The sequence below is a fragment of the Arachis stenosperma genome, chromosome 7 (genome assembly GCF_014773155.1).
Source record: "Arachis stenosperma cultivar V10309 chromosome 7, arast.V10309.gnm1.PFL2, whole genome shotgun sequence".
NCBI lineage: Eukaryota > Viridiplantae > Streptophyta > Magnoliopsida > Fabales > Fabaceae > Arachis > Arachis stenosperma.
The window spans coordinates 10,581,149-10,603,330 of record NC_080383.1 but is presented as its reverse complement, the minus strand read 5'-3'; the positions used below and the strand labels follow the sequence as shown (position 1 = coordinate 10,603,330).

The 22,182-nt window shown below is 32.6% G+C and overlaps 4 protein-coding genes across 4 annotated transcripts; 2 read left to right on the top strand and 2 right to left on the bottom strand.

Moving 5' to 3' along the window:
* Positions 1 to 1,101: 1,101 nt before the first annotated feature.
* Positions 1,102 to 2,134, top strand: LOC130940460 (LOB domain-containing protein 12-like). Its single transcript, XM_057868590.1, has 2 exons — positions 1,102 to 1,335; positions 1,778 to 2,134. Exons 1-2 carry the CDS (start codon positions 1,180 to 1,182, stop codon positions 2,132 to 2,134), a joined length of 513 nt encoding a protein of 170 aa, XP_057724573.1. The 5' UTR covers positions 1,102 to 1,179.
* A 3,107-nt stretch (positions 2,135 to 5,241) lies between these two features.
* Positions 5,242 to 9,409, bottom strand: LOC130940457 (cytosolic endo-beta-N-acetylglucosaminidase 1). The gene is made up of 11 exons (XM_057868587.1): positions 9,016 to 9,409; positions 8,404 to 8,541; positions 7,965 to 8,074; positions 7,741 to 7,852; positions 7,550 to 7,657; positions 7,102 to 7,214; positions 6,913 to 6,994; positions 6,627 to 6,707; positions 6,486 to 6,538; positions 6,276 to 6,411; positions 5,242 to 6,072 (listed from the first exon to the last, which is right to left on the bottom strand). The coding sequence occupies exons 1-11, from the start codon at positions 9,379 to 9,381 to the stop codon at positions 5,395 to 5,397; spliced, it is 1,977 nt and encodes a 658-aa protein (XP_057724570.1). The 5' UTR covers positions 9,382 to 9,409; the 3' UTR covers positions 5,242 to 5,394.
* Positions 9,410 to 10,083: 674 nt separating this feature from the next.
* LOC130940459 (RNA polymerase II C-terminal domain phosphatase-like 4) lies at positions 10,084 to 11,064 on the bottom strand. Its single transcript, XM_057868589.1, has one exon. It carries the CDS (start codon positions 10,961 to 10,963, stop codon positions 10,103 to 10,105), a length of 861 nt encoding a protein of 286 aa, XP_057724572.1. The 5' UTR covers positions 10,964 to 11,064; the 3' UTR covers positions 10,084 to 10,102.
* A 6,281-nt stretch (positions 11,065 to 17,345) lies between these two features.
* On the top strand, positions 17,346 to 21,733 carry LOC130940351 (pentatricopeptide repeat-containing protein At4g21190-like). Its single transcript, XM_057868461.1, has 6 exons — positions 17,346 to 17,739; positions 18,996 to 19,107; positions 19,210 to 19,308; positions 19,721 to 19,864; positions 20,506 to 20,718; positions 20,982 to 21,733. Exons 2-6 carry the CDS (start codon positions 19,024 to 19,026, stop codon positions 21,381 to 21,383), a joined length of 942 nt encoding a protein of 313 aa, XP_057724444.1. The 5' UTR covers positions 17,346 to 17,739; positions 18,996 to 19,023; the 3' UTR covers positions 21,384 to 21,733.
* The last annotated feature ends 449 nt before the right edge of the window (positions 21,734 to 22,182 follow it).

Genomic DNA, 22,182 nt, shown 5'->3' with positions numbered 1-22,182 from the left:
CATATAGTGTCTTGTTGTGGTAATACTATTTTTACATTTTTTTTATGACTAATTTTACATTATGAAAACAACCTAAAAACACATAACCTAAGAATTTTTTAAATAAGTAACAAGAAAGATTTTAAATTTGGTGAAATTCAGTGATGAAAAATGCAACAATAATCACAATTCAAAAGACCAACACTTTTAGTATAAAAATTGGTTAATGTTGATTTAAATATAAAGCAAAATCAAAGAAAACATGTTTCGTCATCTAGAATTTCTCTAAAACTATTCTCTAAAACATAAAGATGAGTCATGTAATTTGGTATAGTAGTATGGCAAAGTAATATTAAAAGTAATTTTTATCTAAATATTAGGGTATGACGTTGTAACGTCGCTTAGGTCACTAATTTTGGCGAGATTAACAACTTCATTATGATAAAATTAGTTAAGAACTCATCTTGATTGGCTAAGTCAAGGATGCATTTTTTACTCTCAAAGAGTCTAGAAAAAAATAAGCACACAACTTATTTAATATATAACTCAATCAACTCAACTTCATAAGTAAAAAGGGAGACATATGCATATTTATACTAGTAGGGAAGAGAAAACATTCATGACTTGAATAATGTGTGACTAACTTATAACATAATATAATAATATATGTTAAATTAAACTACTTTAATTAACAACACAAACGTGTAAAGATATATTCTCCTGCATCGGGTGGTTTATACTTTTAGTGAAAAAAATAAAAAATTAATTAGTATTGACTTAAATACAACACAACTATAAAAAAAATATTAGTCATGTAACAAATTTTTTTAATCTTATATATTAGTTATAATGCAAATTATGAAAAAGGGAAGAAAAAAAACTAACAAACTATATCTCAAATGACATAATCATTTCATGCGTATCTAAAAATCGTAGGTTCGAATCTCACTCCTAACTTTGAAAGAAAAAAAAAAGGGGAAAAAGAAAAAAGAAAAACCTATTTAGTAGTTGAAAATGGTTGAGAACACATAGAGGTGGCAAAAACTAATTCAAAAAAACAGGTAGCAGCTATAAATACAGTCTCATCAAAGCCTTCCTTAAACATGTTCTTCGTCAGTTTCTTTATGAGCTTTGTTTAGCACTTGAGGCTTTAGAGCTACCAAAAAAGATTCCTTTTATTTTGACCTTCAAAATAGAAAAATGGGTGGGAATTCACCGTGTGCCTCATGCAAGCTTCTGAGACGCAGGTGCACCAAAGATTGTGCATTTGCTCCTTATTTCCCTGCTGATGAACCCCACAAGTTTGCCATAGTCCACAAAGTTTTTGGCGCTAGCAACGTTAGCAAAATGTTGCAGGTACTTACCTTATATTGTCATATATATATATATATATATATATATAATACATGCTCTTTAATTTCCTTTCCTTTTTGTCTTTGATGATTATTTGAAAGGGTATAAAGAGAAACAACCTTGTATGCTTAAATTCTTAACATTTAGGTACTATGTTTTATGGTTATATATGATCATGGTTTAAAAAGAGGAATGCTAAAGAATAATCAGAATTTATTATTTTTGGTTATCAATTAATCATTAATATTTAAAAGTGTGGGATAAAGTATGTTGTTAGATTACTAAACTAAAGAAATTGAATTATAACTAAAAGTCATGACAAAAAACAATAAATTCCGATGATTTTTTAGCATTTCTCTTTTTAAAATACTTAAAACAGCGACAGTAACAACAATAAAAAAGAAGGAAGGAGGTAACTATAACTTTTGCACAATGATGGTGACAGGAACTTCCGGTGGAGCAAAGAGCAGATGCAGTGAGCAGCCTAGTGTACGAGGCGAATGCGAGGGTCCGGGATCCGGTATACGGGTGTGTCGGAGCCATATCATACCTTCAAAACCAAGTCTCAGAGCTTCAAATGCAGCTAGCAGTTGCTCAAGCAGAGATACTCTGCATCCAGATGCAGCAGCAAGTAGAAGAAGATCCACCAGTGATGATGATGATGATGCCACCACCTCAACTCTCAAATGAAAATGAACTCTCTCATCACTACTTTACTACTTTTGGATCTTCTTCTACCAATAATGTAATTCATGATTCCTTCAAGAGACAAAGTGTTTTTGGACATGACATGGTTTCTTGAATAATATTATTACACACCAATTAGTATGTGTTTTAATTTGTCACACATTTTTGAAAGGTTTAAATAATAAAACATTCTTTTTGTTAATTTTTATACATTTTTCTTTTGATTCATATAACATTGGTTTGAGTTTGTTTAGCCACTTCAGTGATTAACAAAAAGCAAACTGCCGTTAATTAGTATAATGTAATTAAGTTTTTCTTTTAATTTTATTGGGAAAAAGAAAATTATTTGTGAAGGTGGGATATGTGAAGGAATTCATAGGGTCAACTCTAGCATGTGATTATTCAGTGGTACTGAATTAATACAGTGTGATGTTAATCAGAAGCACGTTAAACAAATAATTACAAGGTACTTCTTGCAAGTTGATGCAGCCAGCCACCCACTTTGGCAAGGGTTGCCTGTTCTTAATTATTTGAGATGGGTGTCCAATTTTCTCACCTTAAATTTTAACATAATATTCTTATAGAGGTAATATCAAAATAGTTCTCAAATTTTTAAGGGTAAACTAAAATAATCTCTTATTTTTATGTGTATGACCAAATAAATTTTAAGGTAAAGTGACAAATAAATTTCTGAAGATTTATTCTTTAAATATATTAGTTTTTTAAAAAAATATCAATAAAATCTTTTACGATATTAGCCGTGGATAAATAGCGTTCAAATTAAATCCTTAAACTCTGATCATCATATCATAGCGGGACTAATATAGAGGTAATGTATCCATATCTATTATGATGAATGATTTTATTGGTACTTTTTTTTAAGGAATTAATCTGTTTGAAGTGTAAATTTTTAAAAACTTATTTGTCATTTTACTCTAAATTTTTTAAATAACCAAGTGTTAAGGGTCCGAATTATATGTTGTACATGCTGCAATTTATTGATCAATAATAATAAACTCTTATATGAAATTTCGATCAATGATGGATTAGTCTTTAATTTGTCGAGTTAGGCTAAAATTGAATTATTTAAATTGTTAGTTGTCAAATTATTAGTTGTTAAAAAAAAAAATTTCAATAATCATTAAAAATAAGGTCCGAATAATTGTTATTCAAACCAATCTAAAAACTTGTGCTTTTCCAATACATGAAGAAGTATATGCTACACGCTAGTCCATGCATGACGATAATGAAACTTCTATTGCTTACAAAGCAATAAGTTTCTTATTGGTACAATATTATACAAATTATAATCACTATATATCTATTTTATTATTGTTTTTCTGGAAGGAAATTAGTATATTGTGATTAGGCCTGATGATATATATCTATAGTAGATGAACGTGCAGAAGACTATATAGTATATACAGAATTCAATTAATTGAACATTTATGTGAAGGAAAGAAATTATTCATAGCAAAGAGAGGCATGTGTGTGGATATGAATGTCTCTCTCTTACTCTGGATTTTCTCATAAGGATACTTCAAAGTTTGGATTCCTTTTGGACCTTGTTTTTTATCTTTCACATTCTCCTACACTTTTTGGAAGATATTAGACATACCCTTCTGACTTTATTTATTTATTGAAGTTCAAACCCTAATAACATTCTTACTTTTGTATGTCAATTATACTTTTGCATTTCCGAAGCTTGAAACTTAGATGCTTAATTTCAAGCTTGACTTCAATATATGTACATTATTTAAGTCAGTTTTTAAAATGGTTATTTAGACACTTAAGTAATATCTATATATTTTGAATGTAGAAATTAAATATTACACAAAAATATTTTTGCCGTTTTGTGGAGACAAAGAAAGTGATGGGGGGGAGCCTCATTTCTATTTTGAGGGCTCGAGAAAGATGCTTCCAAAACAAGAGTTTCAGTTTTGTCTTTTTTGGAATTCATAAGATGCTACTAACCCCCCTTCACCTTTTCTTTATTGACTTTCTTCTTTCTTTCACTTAAGGCCAAGTAAGATTTTCTCACACTTTGGCACTTTGCTTCAACACCAATCAAATTAGATTTTCCTGTTAAATCAATAATCTATTAACATAGTGCAAGTGTGCAAGTCATAATTTATTCATCATTGGCAAACGATATTCATATTGTGGAAAAGACGGTAGAATCGCGTTTTAAGTGATTTGGACATATAAAAAGAAGACCAACAGAGCACTTAGTCAAGAAGGTGAATGGGATGAAAGATAGATAAGGAGTGGTTAAACAAGATCTACATATAAATTGTCTCTCTGTAGACATGATATATATGATAAAACTCAATGATGTTGTTTAATCTATGTAACCGACTCCACCTGATAAGACAAAACTTTGTTATTGTTGTTGTCAAACGAAATTTATATGTGTATCCTTTGGTAATTAAAATTACCTCCATTTTAATAGTTCATAGATATAACATACATAATAGGTAATTTGGTTCTTATTTTTTATATTTATGAAATATTTTTGAACATTTTGTATTAATTGAGTAGTATAAAACCTTAGCTTTCTGTCTTAAGCTAATTAAGAACACCCAAAATATTGTTTGAGACACATTTCATATTCCGATAAATGGTAATGCTAAGGATATAGTATCTAAAAAAATTATCTTATATAACATAATATTTTAACATTTATAATTTTATATATATAATATTTATAGTTACATATTTATTACATCTAAAATTATATAATTATTTAGTGATAATTAATGAATATTAAACAAGACAATTTTAATTATTTAAACTGATTTTTTATTCTCAACCAAATATTATTGTCATATTCTTAATTCCGCATATATAGTAGAAAAGACGTGTTCTTAGAAGCTTTAAGTATACATGCATTTAACATTAATTTCTTTGCTTAACCAATAAAACTATGTTAAAGGTCATTTTATAAATAGAACTATGAGCAAAACTGTACTTAAGACCATTAAAAATGAAGACCTAAATTTAAATTAGTTGTGTTAAACATAATCTATACATAATGATATTTTTTATTATAAATTATTTATTACTTCCTTATTCGTAGATATCATTATATCGAATAGATTTATTATCATTATAAAACCTACATTAAATAAATTTCACACCCTATTCAATAGTAAATTAGAATGAAGTAATTTAATATTCAATATGAAATGGATAAGAAGAAATTTCAAATAACGAGTAAATATTTTGTTTCCTTAAATATGGTTGTTGGGCTAACCAACCTTGTTTATTGAACCTTGTAGAGAATAAAACATGGTTTTTGGATGCCAAATCCAAATATAAATAACATGGATACATCATTATTAATTTGTTGCAATGAAAATTAAAGAGGACACTCTACACCTCCAATTGATAATATGGAGACTCATCCAACTTCTGATTTGTGCCATCAACATTGCAAACTTGTATAATAAACTTGAAGCTAGAAGTGGCAGAAGGAACTTCTAGCTCAGAAACATAAAAAGAATTCACATGTGCTACTCCAATGTACTCTTGCACTTTTGATTCATTTTCCATATACACATTGTAGTGTGAAAATACAGAATAATCCTTTTCTTCCTTCAGCTTCCATGAAATTTTAACACTAAGGAGTTTTGAGTCACCCTTAGGACTTGATTTCAAATCTATGTATTCACCATTCACTAGCCATGAATTGGATATGGGAAGACTTGGCTTGTACTCTGAAGGTGTGATTGTGACATGACCAAGAATAGCAGAGTAATCCGTGACGAGATCATGGCCTAGTCGTCGCGAATTCAGTGTCAGTTCATGATCCTGCCTGTAACACATGGCGCGAATTTCTGTCAATGTGTATCCATTCATGTCGATCGTGAATTCGTGCATAATCCATTCAGTGGAAGATCCATCTTGCTCAGTTGTTGGGACTATTTTGTCAAATTTTTGTGAGAGATGATTCACCATTCCTTGTGGTGCAGATAGAATAGACACATTTTCATTGATGGTGGAAGTAACATTGAGTACTAATCCCAACAAAGAATTGCTATCAGATTTCACCTGCATTAGTTTAGTACCAAAATCACTTCCCTAAGAAAGAAGACTAGTCGATACAGATTTTGACCGAATGGTTCGTGTTTGATTCAACAATAAGCATGAATCCATGATGAACATTGAATCTAAATTCTAATCATTATGATTAAAACTTGCAGACATATTTGATGTGCATAAGTTTTTGTCAGTAGTTTAAGAAGATTGCTTACAGAGTAAGTAACTCGGAGAGGCAATTTGGTTAGAAGGAGCTCTGCTTGAAATATTGTCTTCTGGAAATAAGATTTCGCTTTCAAAGTTCCTTGGAATGTAATGTTTGCACCTCCACTGTATGATTTTTCTGTCAAGCTACAACAATTTATAAGTAAGACAAAAAAAATTATCATTCTAAAAATGTAATAAGACAGTGTTTTATGACTTACTCTACAAGAACTTGAATGGAATTCACAGTAGAATCATCAAACATGAGGTGTGGCTGCACATGGATACGTGAGTTAGGATAATGAAGACTTGGCTATGATATACTGATATACATGTATAATATGTATATATATGATGAATACCTGAAGCCCCTGTGAAGAAAGGTTACACCAGGTAGCATTTGATATGTTTATTCCATCAACTGTAATATGATTACCACGTCCCTGAAAAGTAACAAGGAAATGCCAACATTTCAATCATAATGAATGTATTATTGCTTCTCCATGTGATTTTGAAGTCACGAGTTCAAGCTGTGGAATCAGCCATAGATACAATTATAAAGTTCAGTTGTTTATATTACATTGTTTGGGTATAACCGTTTTTTGGTGTGTTAATGCGAGATATTTATGCACTGAGTTGTTGATTAACCTGATCAAAATTTGAGTAGAAGGGTAGTGTTACTGGATACTTTCTCACTAGTCCCCATGATTTTTCCACAAGACCCCACCATCTGCATACAGATTAAATTCTTGAAACTTTATTACAAACAGCCCAAAAATAGTAAGTTACTATGTATTAACTTATGGTAGTATAAAAAAACAGTTAACAAAATGTTACCTATTTTGAGCAGTCTCAAAATTTGGTTCTTGCTTAGTCTCATAAACCCATCCAGGAGCAAATATTGCTGCAGAGACATCTGCTTTTTTTATTACATCAAGAGCAAAATTTGTCTGAAACGTACCATAGTATAAACACATTAAAACAGATATATAATAACAATAAGAGAAATTCATATACTGTAATGCGTGCACAATATACATTGATTAACTTTGAAGGGAAAAAATATATCTAATGTTACAGTCCAGCTCTCAGATTAAGTTTAAAGCTGTGGCAGGTCCTAAAATGTCCCTCTTAAGGACATGCCGGCTTATAAAGAATGTAATTTAAATCATATTCACGTAGGATTCTGCATATATCTTGCACGAATTTTCTCAAGATTCATCGTCCAAACACATACTCAAGATATTTTGGTATTGGACTAAAGTGAGAGATAGTTGACACATACATTCCACTGTCCACCACCAAATGTGCCTCTTCCAAATACATCAATCCCCATGTAAACATCATACTTTCTATCACCAGCAACATCAGCAGAAAGTTTTGGATAGTTTTCCTGCATGGTATTATTTGGTTAAAAAAGAGCAAAAAAAAAAAAAACTTAAACATCATAATGTATTGTATCAGCATAAGCATTACCTCCCAGGAATAATTGGCAAATATTCCATCACATATGTCAAAGAAAGGCTTATTGTATTTATTTAGTTGATTCTGATAATTTAAGCTACCATCATCAGTAACGCTATCGTACCTACATGAATATGAAAACTAAAGTATGAGCATCAATTTTAGGCAGCATCATTAATTAATGTGAAGACAATCAAAAGAAATGGTGATCTTTGCACCTTGAAATTAATACTCACCAAATTACTAGTGATCCAGGCACCGAAGAATGCATGGTTAATGTTAAATGGTTGACAAACTCTTTCAGATTAGGAATCTGAACACTGTCCAAGTCTACCTCCATATTTAGCTGCAATAATTTGAGTACTACTATATAAATTATTGAATAGATTACCAAAAAAAGTTATTACTCCAGTCAAAGATTTTCAAAAAAAAATTATGTTTCAGTTTCCTAGCAAAAAAAATGTTGACACAACATCACCATATAGTGTTGTTTAAGCCCTAAACTCATTTTCCTAATAAAATAGGTATCATGAATGTGAAGAAAAACAACTCATCAAATTAGATAGGGATAAATTACTCCAAACTCCAAAGGTTAAATGCCAAGTATATCATGAAAAGGTTAAGTCATAGGTGTGTAATATGGCATAATTTGAGAGGACAAAAATGTAATTTTACCAGCCATCCATCGAAGCCTAAATGAGAAGCAAGCTCTGCCAAACGCTCTGCATAGATTTGAGCAGACTCCTTTGTTGAAAGCAGTTCATTACAAACATCCCTTCCTCCTTCCCCTTCGGTAAGGAAAGTTCCCAAAACCTCCAACACATTTTTAGTTATAATCAAAATCATCAAACCCAACTTATAAGTCTATGAAGAATTCATATGTACACTACACCATTTAATCTATGATCAATCAAGCTAAATTCTAAAACCAATTTACCTTATAAGCTAATTGTTATGTGGCCACTAATATTATGTCATAACTCATAAGTAAACAAATGAGTAGTACTAGTTAACTAAACAATGAAATTTGCTTAAGCAAATGATTAAATGAGTCAAATATGTAATAAAAATTAATGTACAGCCTGAAATCAGAATTGTTATTTTCTTTTTTTTTAAAACTGTTAGTCACAGACATGTAAATAGTAATTGAAAACGATAAAAATCGAACTCTAAATCTTAGTCATAAAAGTTCTAATATTATATCATAAAATTATTTATCTCAAAAGTCTAAACTGTTAGATAGATGCACGTAAATAACCATATAAAAATGAAAATATGTATGCATACCTTAACAGCATGGCGATGAGCAGTGTTAATCCAAGTAACAGGAGGAAGAGTGACAAGATTATGAGAAAAGTAGACAAAGGAATCAATTAGATACCAATGCCACAAGGAGTAGGCATCAGAATTGGTCCCTCCTTGGACATACTTATCATCCAAATACCCACCAGCCATGTCATGGCACACTAGAATTTTGCCACGGTTAGAAGAAGAAGTTGGAGTTTGAATAAGGGGAACAGAGGCTTTGTTGAAAGGGTAGTGAAAGGAGTCTAAGTAGGAGCGAGACTCAAGCTCCTTCAATGTCTTGAGTGGGTATGATATGGGCACTGATGCTTGTTTTGGATCAAAACTAGTAATGTCTTTAGACATCATTGTAAATTGCAACGATGAATATTGATTCTGATTTGTACTAGGATGTTTGAGACTAGAGTAATGTTATAGATATGAGAACTAGAGAAGAGGACGACTTGAGACTAGGAATAACACCATTGACTTCACTGGTGGAACTTGTGGATAAGATTCTCTTCAATTTTTAATTTATTTTTTTCTCCCACTTCCCAGACAACATAACATGGCTCAGGATTTCTCACCAATCATGATAAAATTCCTACCACTTTTATGAATTTATTAGTTGGACAGACAAGTGACAAGGAAAAAATGTACGCTCATAATTGGGGATTTATAAATTTAAATTATTTAAATATAATATTTATAAAATCGTGTAATCCATAGAGTATTGACCCATATGGCCATATGCACAATATGAACACAGCAAAGTGTGTGATGCTACAAGAAAAGTTACTAGTTACTACTGCTTTTTCTTGAGGACGAAGTTCTCCTCAGGTTGCTTCTCCCAAATATAATTTGCAGCCACTATCCATTGGGAATGAACCAAAAATCTCTTCTCTTTCACTGCCCACCGGGCCTTCTCGGTTCCGGCATCAGTAGCCACCACATGTGTCACGGAAGAGTCAAGTTCCATTAAACAAGTGGCTCCCAACTGCTCAGCCATCTTCCGGAGTGATGGTAATGCTCCATGGCAGATACGGCTGAAAACAATCACATCCGCCCTAGACTTCCCTTCGAACTGATTTCAAAATCTGCTTACATCTCGTTCAGCTATATCTTCTTTAAGTTCATCAAAGAATTTATAATGGACTTGCTTAAGAACTTTAAGGATTTTATTGAGTGCTCCTTCAGCTTCGTCTTCGTCACTCTTCAATTCAGCAAAAGATTTGCAATTGAGACCAAATTGCCGGCAACTTGAACCAAAAAAGTGGTATCTTTCCATCAGAATCAAATTATCTTTATGCTTCACCCATGCTTGTTCTGTATCATCAAGAATTACAACAGCACTTTCTTGCCCCAACACAATATCAAGACCCTTCTGATGCCTTTGAGTGCCATCATCTCGAGAAATCACCTTTGCATTGAAGTATTTTCCTTGAGGATCAAGCAGCTTAGCCATCTCTAATGCATAGGGTCGATCACCCATGGTGTATATGTACATGTCAAACATTTGACTTGCTTCTCTTAGAAATGTGCGGACAAAAGGCCTCAACTTGGTCATCATATGAATTTTGTCCAATTTGAAAAGGCTACCTCCAAGAGAATCTGGCTGGGAAATTAAATGCAACTCTTGAGAGTTCAAATGAGCAAGATGAGTGGAATTTAATAGGGTGTGATCTAGATCGAGCATGAGGTACAACTTTTGATTCGCATCTGTATTGCGCAATCTAGAGATCTCCTCATGATGGAGTCTCAGTTCCTTGTGTATGTAGGCAAATGTGACACCAGATTCACCATCCAACTTTTGGCCACAACGTATACACATGTCTCCAAAAGAACCAGGATGTGTACACAGTTCTGAAGTAGATTCACCATCCAACTTGCGTCTTTTTATTCTGACACTTTCCAGCTCAGGAGAATGAGTGAAATTTATCAGCTCGGCCATGGGAAGTGGGCTTCGACTGATGCAAAAGGGTGAGGAGTTGGCTAGGTTCCACAGCTGCAGGAAGAGAGGCAAGAACAGAGAGAGAGAGAGAGATTGAGAGAAGTCAGAGAACAATTGAATTGAAAAATGGTTAACTAAATGTTAATTATATTTTAAAGACTTATTTGAAAGTTACTTTTAAAAATATCTTTTTTTAATGGATGTTTTAAAAGATTTTTTATAAAAATAAACGTGATTTTAGATTTAGATATTTTATATTTTTATGTAAATTTTTTTATTTATTAATTATATTTAAATAAAATAAAATAAAAATATTATTTATTTATTTATTATGTAAAAAATATCTTTTTAAAAAAATCTTTTAAAAAAGATAAATTATAATTTTTCAAATAAATATTTTTTTATTTTTTTTAGCATTTTTATTTTTATTAATAAAAAATTACTAAACATACTAAAAAATGAAAAAAAATTATTAAAAAATCTTTTTTATAAATTTAATGACTAACCGTGAAAATAATTCTCTTCAATTTTTAATTTATTTTTTTCTCCCACTTCCGAGACAATATAAAATTGCTCAGGATTTCTCATCAATCATGATGAAATTCTTACCACTTTTATGAATTTATTAGTTGCACAGACAAGTGATGGGGAAAAAAATGTACATTCATAATTGGGAATTTTTTTATTTAAATTATTTAAATATAATATTTATAAAATTATGTAATTTATAGCGTATTGATTCATATGCAAATATATCATATTTCGAATATAATATCTAAAATTATATTAAAGGTACATCTCAATTACAATTGGGATAAATAAAATCTCAAGACACAGTATTGGAATGTGTTTGAAAGCTATGGTGCAACCGAAATTTGTGTTCATTTTAAATTCTTTCGAGTTTTAAATAGTTTAAAAAGTATATATGACTCGACGAAAAAGTTATGTCCGATCACTATATAGTTTTTTAAGCCCTAAACTCACTTTCCCAATAATATAGGTGTCATGAACAAAGTTACCGATTATCAAATCGCTCAAATCGCTCTAATTACTAGTTTATTAATTTACTGATCCAATTGGTCTAACCAATAATTCAATCAAAAAAATTATTTTAAAATAGAATAATAAATAAATATGCAAATATTAAGTTGGGGGTATAAAGTAATATAAAATTTTTTCAATGGAGTGATAAATTACTCTTTTAGAATTTTCCTTTTTTTATATTAAATGCAAATTTACCAAATAAAAGTATGATACCAAGCAAGTACAATTTCTCATCAATGCACAAAATATTAAAAGAAACATCTGACAAGAATAGAAAAAATATCAAATGAATTATCTATCCAACTGAAAAATAAACATAATACTTGGATAAATAAATTTGATAACATTATTAATAAAAAAGTTGATAGTGGACTAATGGTAAAAAAGCTTCACCAAATGAAGGTGCTATTCAGCACCAAATATTACAAAACATTAACCAATAATCACACTAAACCTACAACTAGCAATTACAAAACAGCAACAAACATTAATACATTATAAAACATTCCAAAATAGTGATGCACTAAACCTGCATAGTAAATAATCTCAAAGACAATGATTACCAATATCCAGCAAATAAACAATAAATACACAACAACAATTTAGCAAATAAACAAGAACAAGACCTAAATAGAAAATCCAACAAATTAAGTCGCAGCAACCTAACAATTTGGCAAATTAAAACAACAGCAGCCCAACAATTTAGCAAATTATCAACTTAACAAGTTTAAGAACAGAAAATTACAACAAAAATAAAAAAAAATTAAAAGTAATAGAAGATCACAAGAACAATTAACAAATTAACAAATTCACAATAACAATTAAAATTTACCAGAAGAACACTAATGCAAGTGGAATTATCATGCTAATATGTTTTCTGCAAAGATGCTATTTGTGCAGCTAAAATTTCCTAATTATTATGATCCAATTATTCTAATTTCACATGCAATCAATTTACTAAATTTCTAAAAGCTAGAAATTATAAAACTAACCAGAAATATAGTTAAAGCATTTCATCAAACATGTTGAGTGCGGTAAAATTATAACGAAATAACAGAATTCAAAGCTTGATTTCAATGTGATAGAGAAGAGAACATAACTATGTAACTTTAATTCAGTCTATGAAAAAATCCAAAGCACTACCAAATCAAATAATCACTTACTATAATAGAAATCAGAAGTTGCAGAGTTTGAAGCAGAGTATTGGTGTTGTGTGAGTGTACTGTATGGTGGCGGGTTTAGGGAACTCACGGCGGCGACAAAAGAGAGCGGTTCGATGGCTGCGTGAAGCGCGCGGGTTTGTCGCAGAGTATGAAGGAGAGCAACGTGGCTTCCAGACGAAGGCGAACTCGAACGTTGAACAGCGAGTGAACGCGAACGGTGAATGCCAACGGTGAACGTGAACGGCGAAGAACGCGAACGAAGACTACAGCTGAACGAAGATGCGAACGTAAACGGCAAACAAACGGCGACGGAAGCGTGGCTGAGCAGACAAAGACGACGGACGCCGAGCTCGAGGAAGCAGCCATTAAAACCTTGCCATTTACCTCTTCTGGGGTAATGATTTGCCGCATTTACTTTAGGAAATGGGGCGGCGCCAGCTGCGTGCGCTTTATGATTTTTCAAGAGCAACTCATTATTGCGTTCAGCAACAAAAAGGCAAGAAATTAACTCAAAATATTTTTTTAAACCCTTTTCTCGATACTGCTGCTGCAGGTGCACATTCGAGGCATGGAAGGTTGAGAAAGTTTTCTATAACATATCATGATCAGTTATCTTTTCCCCTACATAATTTCATTCATGATGTGATTTGAAACATTGCAGAATTATATTCATTTATAGATTTAAAATCTTGTAGACGCAAGTGCGTCCATTCATATCAAGCTTGAAGAAGTATCACTGTTTTTTTTTATGATTGTACCTTTCTTCAAGGTCTTTCTAAATATCTGTAGGATCTTTTAATGTGAGATATTCATTTTTCAATCCTTCATCAAGGTGACGACGAAGAAAAATCATGGCTTTGGCTTTATCCTTCTGGGATGCATTATTTTCAGCCTTAATGGTATCTCCAAGATCCATTGAATCAAGATGAATTTCAACATCTAGTATCCATGATAAATAATTGTTCCAGATATATCAAGAGTATTAAATTCAAGATGAGAGAGTTTCGACATAATAAAAATTTGTTACCTGAATCTCCCTAAAAATTTGATCAAAGTCTCGTGCTGATAACATGTTGTAAAATAAATAAAAGATATACTAAATATAAAATAAAGATGTATAAATAGAAGACTTTAGTATTAATATAATTAGCTCAATAATGATTCATATATATATATATATAGGTAATGACCAAATCAGTACCCGAAAGATTCAAACGCTGACATTTTGGTACCTCACTATTGTTATTGACAAAATGGTCCTTAAAAGATTTTAAAATTTGACAAGCGTATCAACGAGTTCACCGGAGCATATTTCCGGCAAGCACAGTGCTAACATGGCCAATGCGTTTTGATGACATGGCAAATACCCCCCAACCCTAATTCTTCTCATTCTCCTTCCCCCTCCCCAACGCACTCCCCCCTTCCCCTTCCTGAATGAATTCTCCCTCCTCCCCAACGCTAATCCTTCCCTCCCCCTCTCTAACCTTAATTCCCATCTCTAACGCACTTCCCCCATCCTCAGTCTAAAATCCCTCTTTCTGAACCCTAATCCCCTTCCCTTGCCTCTTTGAATTCTAATCCCCTTTCCAACACAGTGTCTCACACTCTCAACTCACTCTCTCCCAAAACAGCAGTAGAGCTCAACCTTCTCAGTTTTACAGAGCCAGTGTCATAGACACCGTACTGTCGCCATCTCGTCGTCGGGTCTTCTGCATCCGCCAGTGTCTCCTTCGTAGCATTGCGTTGTCTGCACGCCTTTACCGATGTCGCCTTCCTTCTATCTGCTTGCTGCAAGCCCCAGTTGTTGCCATGCCTCCTCTATCTGGGTTCTATCTTAGCTCTATCGTGTCCTACCCCCTCTGTGTCTGGTGTTCGTCTTCTATTTTTGCTTTGGTGGTGTCTGTATTAAGTTTTATTTTATTTTATTTTGATTATTGTATATGAATTTGTTTGTTTTTTCTGAGTTTTATTGTGATTAATCTTTTTGAATGATAATTTAACCTAAAAATTTGGGACAATTCATGATTTGGGGTAACTCTGTTGATGTTGAGGTTGTTGTTGCTGTGAATGGTGGTGTTGAGGGAGGAAGAGGAAAGTGTGTGTTGGGGAAGGGGGAGTGGTGGAGAAAGAAAGAGAGAGTGGTTGAGGTTGTTGTTGCTGTTGATGTTAAAGTTGTTGTTGCTGTAAATGGTGGTGTTGAGGGAGGAAGGGAAAGTGTACGTTGGGGAGGGGCTTGTGATGCGGCGGGGACTGCGATTAGAGAGAAGTGTGTGTTGGGGATGGGGGCTGCGACAGGGAGGGAGAGGGAAGGGGAGGGAGTGTGCATTGGGGAGGAAACTTTGGGGGTGGTTTGTCAAGTCACCAAAACACGGTGGCCACATCAGCACTGTGCTTGCTGGAAATGTGCTCCGGTCCACTCGTGGGTACTCTTGTCAAATTTTAAAACCTTTTAAGGACCATTTTGTCAATAACAATAGTGAGGTACCAAAATGTCAGCATTTGAATCTTTCGGGTACTAATTTAGTCATTACCTCTCTATATCTAATATTAAATGTTGTAATGTGTATATATATATAAAGATAGAAAGAAATATTTAATAAATTAAAAGTAAAGAGAGAGAGATTTACTTTTGTTTATTGTTACTGATGTGTGTGTCAGAGGCTTAAGCCTCTCTCTGTATATACACATATGGAACACCTTTTTTCCACAGCTTATTTATTGAAGAACAAAACAATTTCTTCATTGAGAAACTGAGCCGTCCATATATTAATGGGCATCAAACTCAGCTTCTTATCACAATAACACCCACTTTGAAAGTATTTAAAGGATAGCTTTTCAAAGTTAACTTGTACTTTTCAAAATTTAAAAGTCTATTATAACCTTATATGTTAACTAATTTTTAAATTTAATGCTTGCATTTATGTCTATTACAATATTTTTAAATTTTAAAAGTTATTTTACCAAATGCAATTGTTGTTAACTTGTGTTTAACTGTTTATTGAAAGTTACTTTTAATTTAAGGTGAATTATATGGTAAAGATGTAAGTTTACAGATTTTTCCTTTAATAATATGAAAGAGAGATTAATAAAGGTAGGACCCACATTTTAAATAATAATAAAATAACAAAAAATAACTATAAAAAGAATTATACTCTCTCTCTATACCACTCCAATCAGTACATTAGAGTGCCCCTTAATTTAATTTACCAAACATAAATGCTATAATTTTTAAAAAGCCATCTTTTAAAAGTTAGATTTTATAAATTACTTTCAAAAAGTAAAAATTTTATCAAACTAAACCTAAATCGGTTGAGTTTCGCGACCTGGCGGTCGTCTTAATAGAAGAGACATTTGGCGATAAGCCTGGGCTTGTTTGGAGGGATCGTCATAAATAATTAAAGTGTGGCGTTCGCGGTACATAAAAAATTCAGCCAGAGCTGCTCCCGTATACGGAGCGAGATATTGTAATGTAGCTGGAGAATCCGCAGTTTCAGCTACTATAATAGTGCATTCCATTGCTCCCCTTTCTTGTAAAATCGATTTGATCTAACTAGCCAATTCCCGTCCGATTTAACGGTTTTTCACCCATTTTCTGATTACCGATTTTACATGCCTAACTGGATCGTTAATATTGCTGATTTGTGATTGAACCGATCTAACTGGTTGATCCAGTCCAATTTTTAAAATATTGGTCATGAATGTGAAAAAAATTAATTTATCAAATTATATAGGGATAAATAAATTACTCCAAAGTCAGGATAAATGCCAATTATAATTTTAAGTCTCATGAAAAGGTTAGATTATACATGTGTAATATGGCATAATTTAAGAGGATATAAATGTAATTTTACTAACCATCTATGGAAGCCTAAATGAGAAGCAAACTTTGCTAAAAGTTCTGCATACATTTGAGCAGACTCTTTTGTTGAAACAGTTTATTATCATGGTTTTGAAAATTGGATTAGACCGATAAGTTAAATTGATTTGATGGAGAATAGAGAGCTTTTATAATTCGGTCTATTAAAAAAAACCATCATTTTAAAAACCATGTGAGAACTATTGAACCGGCTGAAAACTAACTGGTCGGACCGAACTGAAATCCGACGGTTTACATCAAATGACACTGTTTTATGTCGTCCCCTTTCTCCTCCTTTCTTACTTTCAGAATTGAAAATTCACACTTCAGAAATCAGAACCTTACCATCAACCAAAATAAACCTTAGCTAACCTCCACCACTGCCGCCGCAAGGATTGGGATACTGCCACCATCCGTCACACTCAGGAGCTTCCCCCTTCATCTTATCAGCGTGCTCCAAGTCTCCAACCCTTGTTCGCTCCCCTCACCGAGCACAGCTTCTTCCTCGACGTCAGCTCGGCGTCCGTCGTCTTCGTCTGCCCAGTCGCGCTTCCGCCGCCGTCCGTCGCACTCAAGAGCTTCCGTCCTCGTCTAGTGCTCGTGCTTCGAGTCTCCAACCCCTCTGCTCGTGTGGTTGTCATCTGGTCTTCATCTGGTCACCGTCGCGCTCAACTGCTCTCAGTCATACTCTACACATACTGCTCAGATCGAAGGTCAGTGTTCCCTGCATCATCGCTTCCCCTGTTCTCTCTTTTCCAGATTTCTCGTCTCCCTGTATTTTTTCATGTTGCTGAATTGCTAATCAAGTAATTTGCCTTGTTGCTGTAAATCGTAGCTGAACTAGGATTGTTAAATTTGTTGCTGTAAGTTGACTTTGTTGCTGAAAATATCACTGAGCTGATTTTTTTTGTTAATGAAAATCATCACTGAGTTGAATTTGTTGCTGATTATCATCCGCTGACTCTTGAATTTGTTGCTGTTTTGCTGAAATAATCACTTAGCCAAATTTTTGTTGTTGCTGTAAATCATCTTTGGAGTTAAACTTTTTGTTGCAGAAAATGATCATAGTTGAACAGCCTATAATTCATCACTCCTTGATTTTGTTGCCGGCAATATCATTGAGCTAATTTTTTTTGTTGCCGAAAATCATCACTTTGTTGAATTTGTTATTGATTATCATCACTGGAGCTTGAATTTGTTGTCTTGCTGAAATAATTACTTAGGTACTTTTTCGTTGCTGTAAATCTGTAAATCATCTTTTGAGCTAAATCTTTTGTTGCTGAAAATTATCATAGTTGAATTTGTTGTTGAAAATGCAGTTCATGCTCTCTGCAACTCAGAATAAAATTGTTCAGTTAAATTGTTGTTCCCATGCTCTTTGTTTGGTTTTTTTTTTTTTTTTTTGGCTAGAATTTTAAAAATGTCTTCTTCACAACTCAGTTGCTATTATGAGTTATTCTTGGTATTGATTTGTGAAAAATACACAAGTGTAGATATAGATGCATATCAAAATGAAGAAAGTGTTGGTCAAGCTTCAAATTTGTCCTATGAAGATATAGATGTGACTTTGAGATCACCCCTTGAATTTGATTTACTGATTATGTTATTTTCTGCCCTCTCTCTTGTTTATTTAAATTGAGACTAGTTTATTATCTCTTTTTGCATCATTAGTTATGTCTAAAGATTGATACTTAATTGTTATTAATATATTTGTGAAGACATGTATTTTAAGTCTTAACTTTTTATTTTAATTTTATTTTTATAATTTTACATTTTTATTTAATTATGACCGGGTTAATCGAGTGAATTAGTGACCCACGAGTTTAACCAGTGACCTGGTTGTATGACTGGGTCAATTATCGGTTCGGTTCTGATAACTATGCTGTTTCTTTCACTTTTCTCGATGCTTTTTCTGTGTTATATTGGAAACTGAAACGAGCTGAATTACTCTTATTGTTATGGTGTTCAGTGTTCTATTCTAAAGACAGTTCTTCAGGATGCATGCACTGGGAGTTTCTCCTTTACTTATTGCTAAAACATTTCAAGCGATGGGAATTCCATCAAGCACACGAAGCACTGCGGTAAGATTTGGGAAGTGACATTACTACGATTGTTAAAATATGCAAACTCTTCCAACTTCAAACATTTTTTTTTTGTCTGAATTTCTTTTGTTGTAATTTCAGGTGTGTGCTGCAAAAGGTCCAAGGCCACGCTATCCACGAGTTTGGAAGACCCATAAAAGAGTTGGGACCATTAACAAGGCTGCTAAGCTTGTTGAGACTGTAAGTTCTTAGTTTAATTTCGGATAAACACCATTTCTATCATAAAAGTTCAGCATGTCGACAAATCTACCATGAATAAAGGAAACTAATTTTGTACAAAAGACGAAAAATTCTGATTTCTATCATTGCAAGTTTGGAATATTGACAAATCTACGCATGAATAAAATTAAATTTGAATACGTTTGTTGCATAAACCATCTTTCGTAGGTACAAAACTAGTTTCTTCCATTCATGGTTAAATTTGCCAGTGATTTAAAGTTTCATAGTTAAAAATGGTAGTTTACTCTTTAATTTCTGTTCCAATTTTTTCTTCTCACTTGATAATCATGATAGTAGAAAATTTCTGATTGATTTTTTCTTAGGTGATTTGGATTCTTGAGAAAGTTAATGTCTCTGTGTGGCTTGTGTGTAGATTAGACAGCTGTCAAATGTCAAAGAGGAAGTTTATGGTGCTCTTGATTCCTATGTTGCTTGGGAATTAGAGTTCCCTTTAATTACTATGAAAAAGGCACTCAAGACTCTAGAAGATCAACAAGAGTGGAAGCGGGTAATACAGGTACTTAAACAAAGAAATGTTATCCATGTAAACTTTTAGACAGGGTTTGCTTTTCGAGAGTGGGACTGATACTAGGAGATTGAAATTCAGTATTGTGTTTGTTGGCTAGAGACGGTAACTAAAATTTTAGTCCCGAGATATAAAATTTTAGTCTCTTCAGTACCTCCAAAAAGTGAGGACATGGGACTGAAATTTTTAAAGGCAGAGATTGAAACTTTGATAATAATTCTTCTCAAAAACATCTTCATTTAACTTTTCAAATTCCAAATCTACCCGTCAATTTCCATGTTTATCTTAAACAGAACATAATATTGAGACATAACACATTAACACAGTCCAATACATTTTACACCAAACGCAATCCAGAGATTTAATTTAGTCTATCTCTCAACCTTTGTCTTTCAGTCTTAATCTCTCAGTTTTAGTCTCCCTTCCAAACACAGCCTTAACGCCCTTGTTTTCATTCATGTTGTATTCACCAAGTTGTTGGATACCTTCTTCAGGAACCAGAGCTATTTAATTTTATTCTTTTAATTTTTGTTTCGTTTAACCTTCTAATGTCTTATGTTGCTGTGCATACTCGATCTGGGGATATCCTCTAAATTAGTTCCTGCGTATGCAAATTACCTATGGAACTGTAGGTTACAAAGTGGATGTTAAGCAAAGGTCAAGGTAGGACTATGGGAAGCTATTTCACATTATTGATTGCATTAGCAGAAGATGATCGAATCGATGAAGCTGAAGAGCTTTGGACGAAGTTATTAATGCAGTATATGGAAAGCTTGCCTCGTAAATTCTTTGATAAAATGATATCTATCTACTACAAGAGAGGCATGTATGACAAGATGTTTGAGGTATTATTCTGATTTGTGATTTTATGTCAATATAAATAATTTGCACCTTTTATAATCTGCTTACTAGTCATGAAATTCCTAAATTCTAGGATATTACTTGTTCAACCGGTGAAATGTATTTAGGAGGAAATGATAATTACAAGAATAGAAGATAAATAAAATTCAAGAGCTATATAACCAAGACAAGGTAATTGCTAGAAAATATTCAAACTCTCTAAATATCCACCAAATATCACCCTGAAACAGACATGATCTGATTGTAGGTTTTTGCTGATATGGAGGAGCTTGGTGTTCATCCTAATTTGACTGTCGTGCAAGTGATTGGAAGTGTCTTTAAGGAGGTGGGCATGTTGGACAAATATGAGAAGATACACCAAAAATATCCACCACCTAGGTGGAAATATAGATATGTCAAAGGAGGGCGGCGTATAAAAGTAAAGGTGTCTGGTCAACCTTATCAAGGCAACTACAGAGAAGGGAATGAGCATGCAAAGGCGAATGGTGAACCAAATTTGGACTTAGACGACAATGATACATCAGAAGAGACTTCAGAGTTAGAGGAAGTTGATGAACAATTCAACCAGGACGCTAATGCAAGAACCATGGAATCTAAACAAATATCAGATGATTCATTTGAGACTAAGGAATCAGTTTTGGATGTATAATAGTTGGGGAAAGATGATTTAAGATAATTCAATACTTGATGAGTTTCCATTGGCAGTTATTTCTGTCATAGTTGGAATGTATTGTTTACATGCCTCTATCATGGAAGGATGGAAAGTGTTAAGGATATTATAGAATGGAGACACTCTTGGACAAGAAGAGCATGCTTTGAAACCAAGGTATTCTACATGATTATAATGAAAAACCAAGATGTGATTTTCTTCTCTAGCCAGCATGAATGAACTTTCGTAGTCATGATTATAATGTCATTAGTTGATGGCTATATACCAAGTCTGAAGATTTATGTTCTACCTCATACAATGACACGTATTAGTAGTGAAATCATCTTGTGCTGTTGTGCATACTTTTCTTTTTCAAAATTGAAAAAATAAAAATGTTATTCTTAAAGAATGTAAGTCAAGATGAGTCGTTAAGAAAGGAAATTATTTACAATTTAAATTTATAATACTATATTTGATTGAGTAATTGAGTTGTGTAAAGGCAATATGACGATTCGCTCACTAGAATAAAAAATAATAGTAAAATACATACTAATTTAAGAACGCAATAAAAATTATACAAATTTAAATAAAAAAATAACAAAATAAAGTTTCATAAATGGTTAAAAAATATTATTACGAACAATGAGTACTAAAAATTTCATTAAAAAAAATAACAAATGAAAAGAAAGAATAAAATTAATAAAAAAATACATAAATTTTCTTATGGTTTTTTATTATAAATGAGAAGAAAAGATAACATTAGTAGAAAAAGAATATTTTTTTTAATTACTTCTACAAA

Coding starts and splice junctions, on each gene's coding strand:
- LOC130940351 (XM_057868461.1), top strand. CDS start 19,024: ATGCATGCACTGGGAGTTTCTCCTTTACTTATTGCTAAAACATTTCAA. Junction 19,865..20,505: donor AGTGGAAGCGGGTAATACAG/GTACTTAAACAA, acceptor ATGGAACTGTAG/GTTACAAAGTGGATGTTAAG. Junction 20,719..20,981: donor TGTATGACAAGATGTTTGAG/GTATTATTCTGA, acceptor ATCTGATTGTAG/GTTTTTGCTGATATGGAGGA.
- LOC130940457 (XM_057868587.1), bottom strand. CDS start 9,381: ATGATGTCTAAAGACATTACTAGTTTTGATCCAAAACAAGCATCAGTG. Junction 8,075..8,403: donor TAGGCTTCGATGGATGGCTG/GTAAAATTACAT, acceptor AAATTATTGCAG/CTAAATATGGAGGTAGACTT. Junction 6,412..6,485: donor TCCATTCAAGTTCTTGTAGA/GTAAGTCATAAA, acceptor AAATTGTTGTAG/CTTGACAGAAAAATCATACA.
- LOC130940460 (XM_057868590.1), top strand. CDS start 1,180: ATGGGTGGGAATTCACCGTGTGCCTCATGCAAGCTTCTGAGACGCAGG. Junction 1,336..1,777: donor ACGTTAGCAAAATGTTGCAG/GTACTTACCTTA, acceptor TGATGGTGACAG/GAACTTCCGGTGGAGCAAAG.
- LOC130940459 (XM_057868589.1), bottom strand. CDS start 10,963: ATGGCCGAGCTGATAAATTTCACTCATTCTCCTGAGCTGGAAAGTGTC.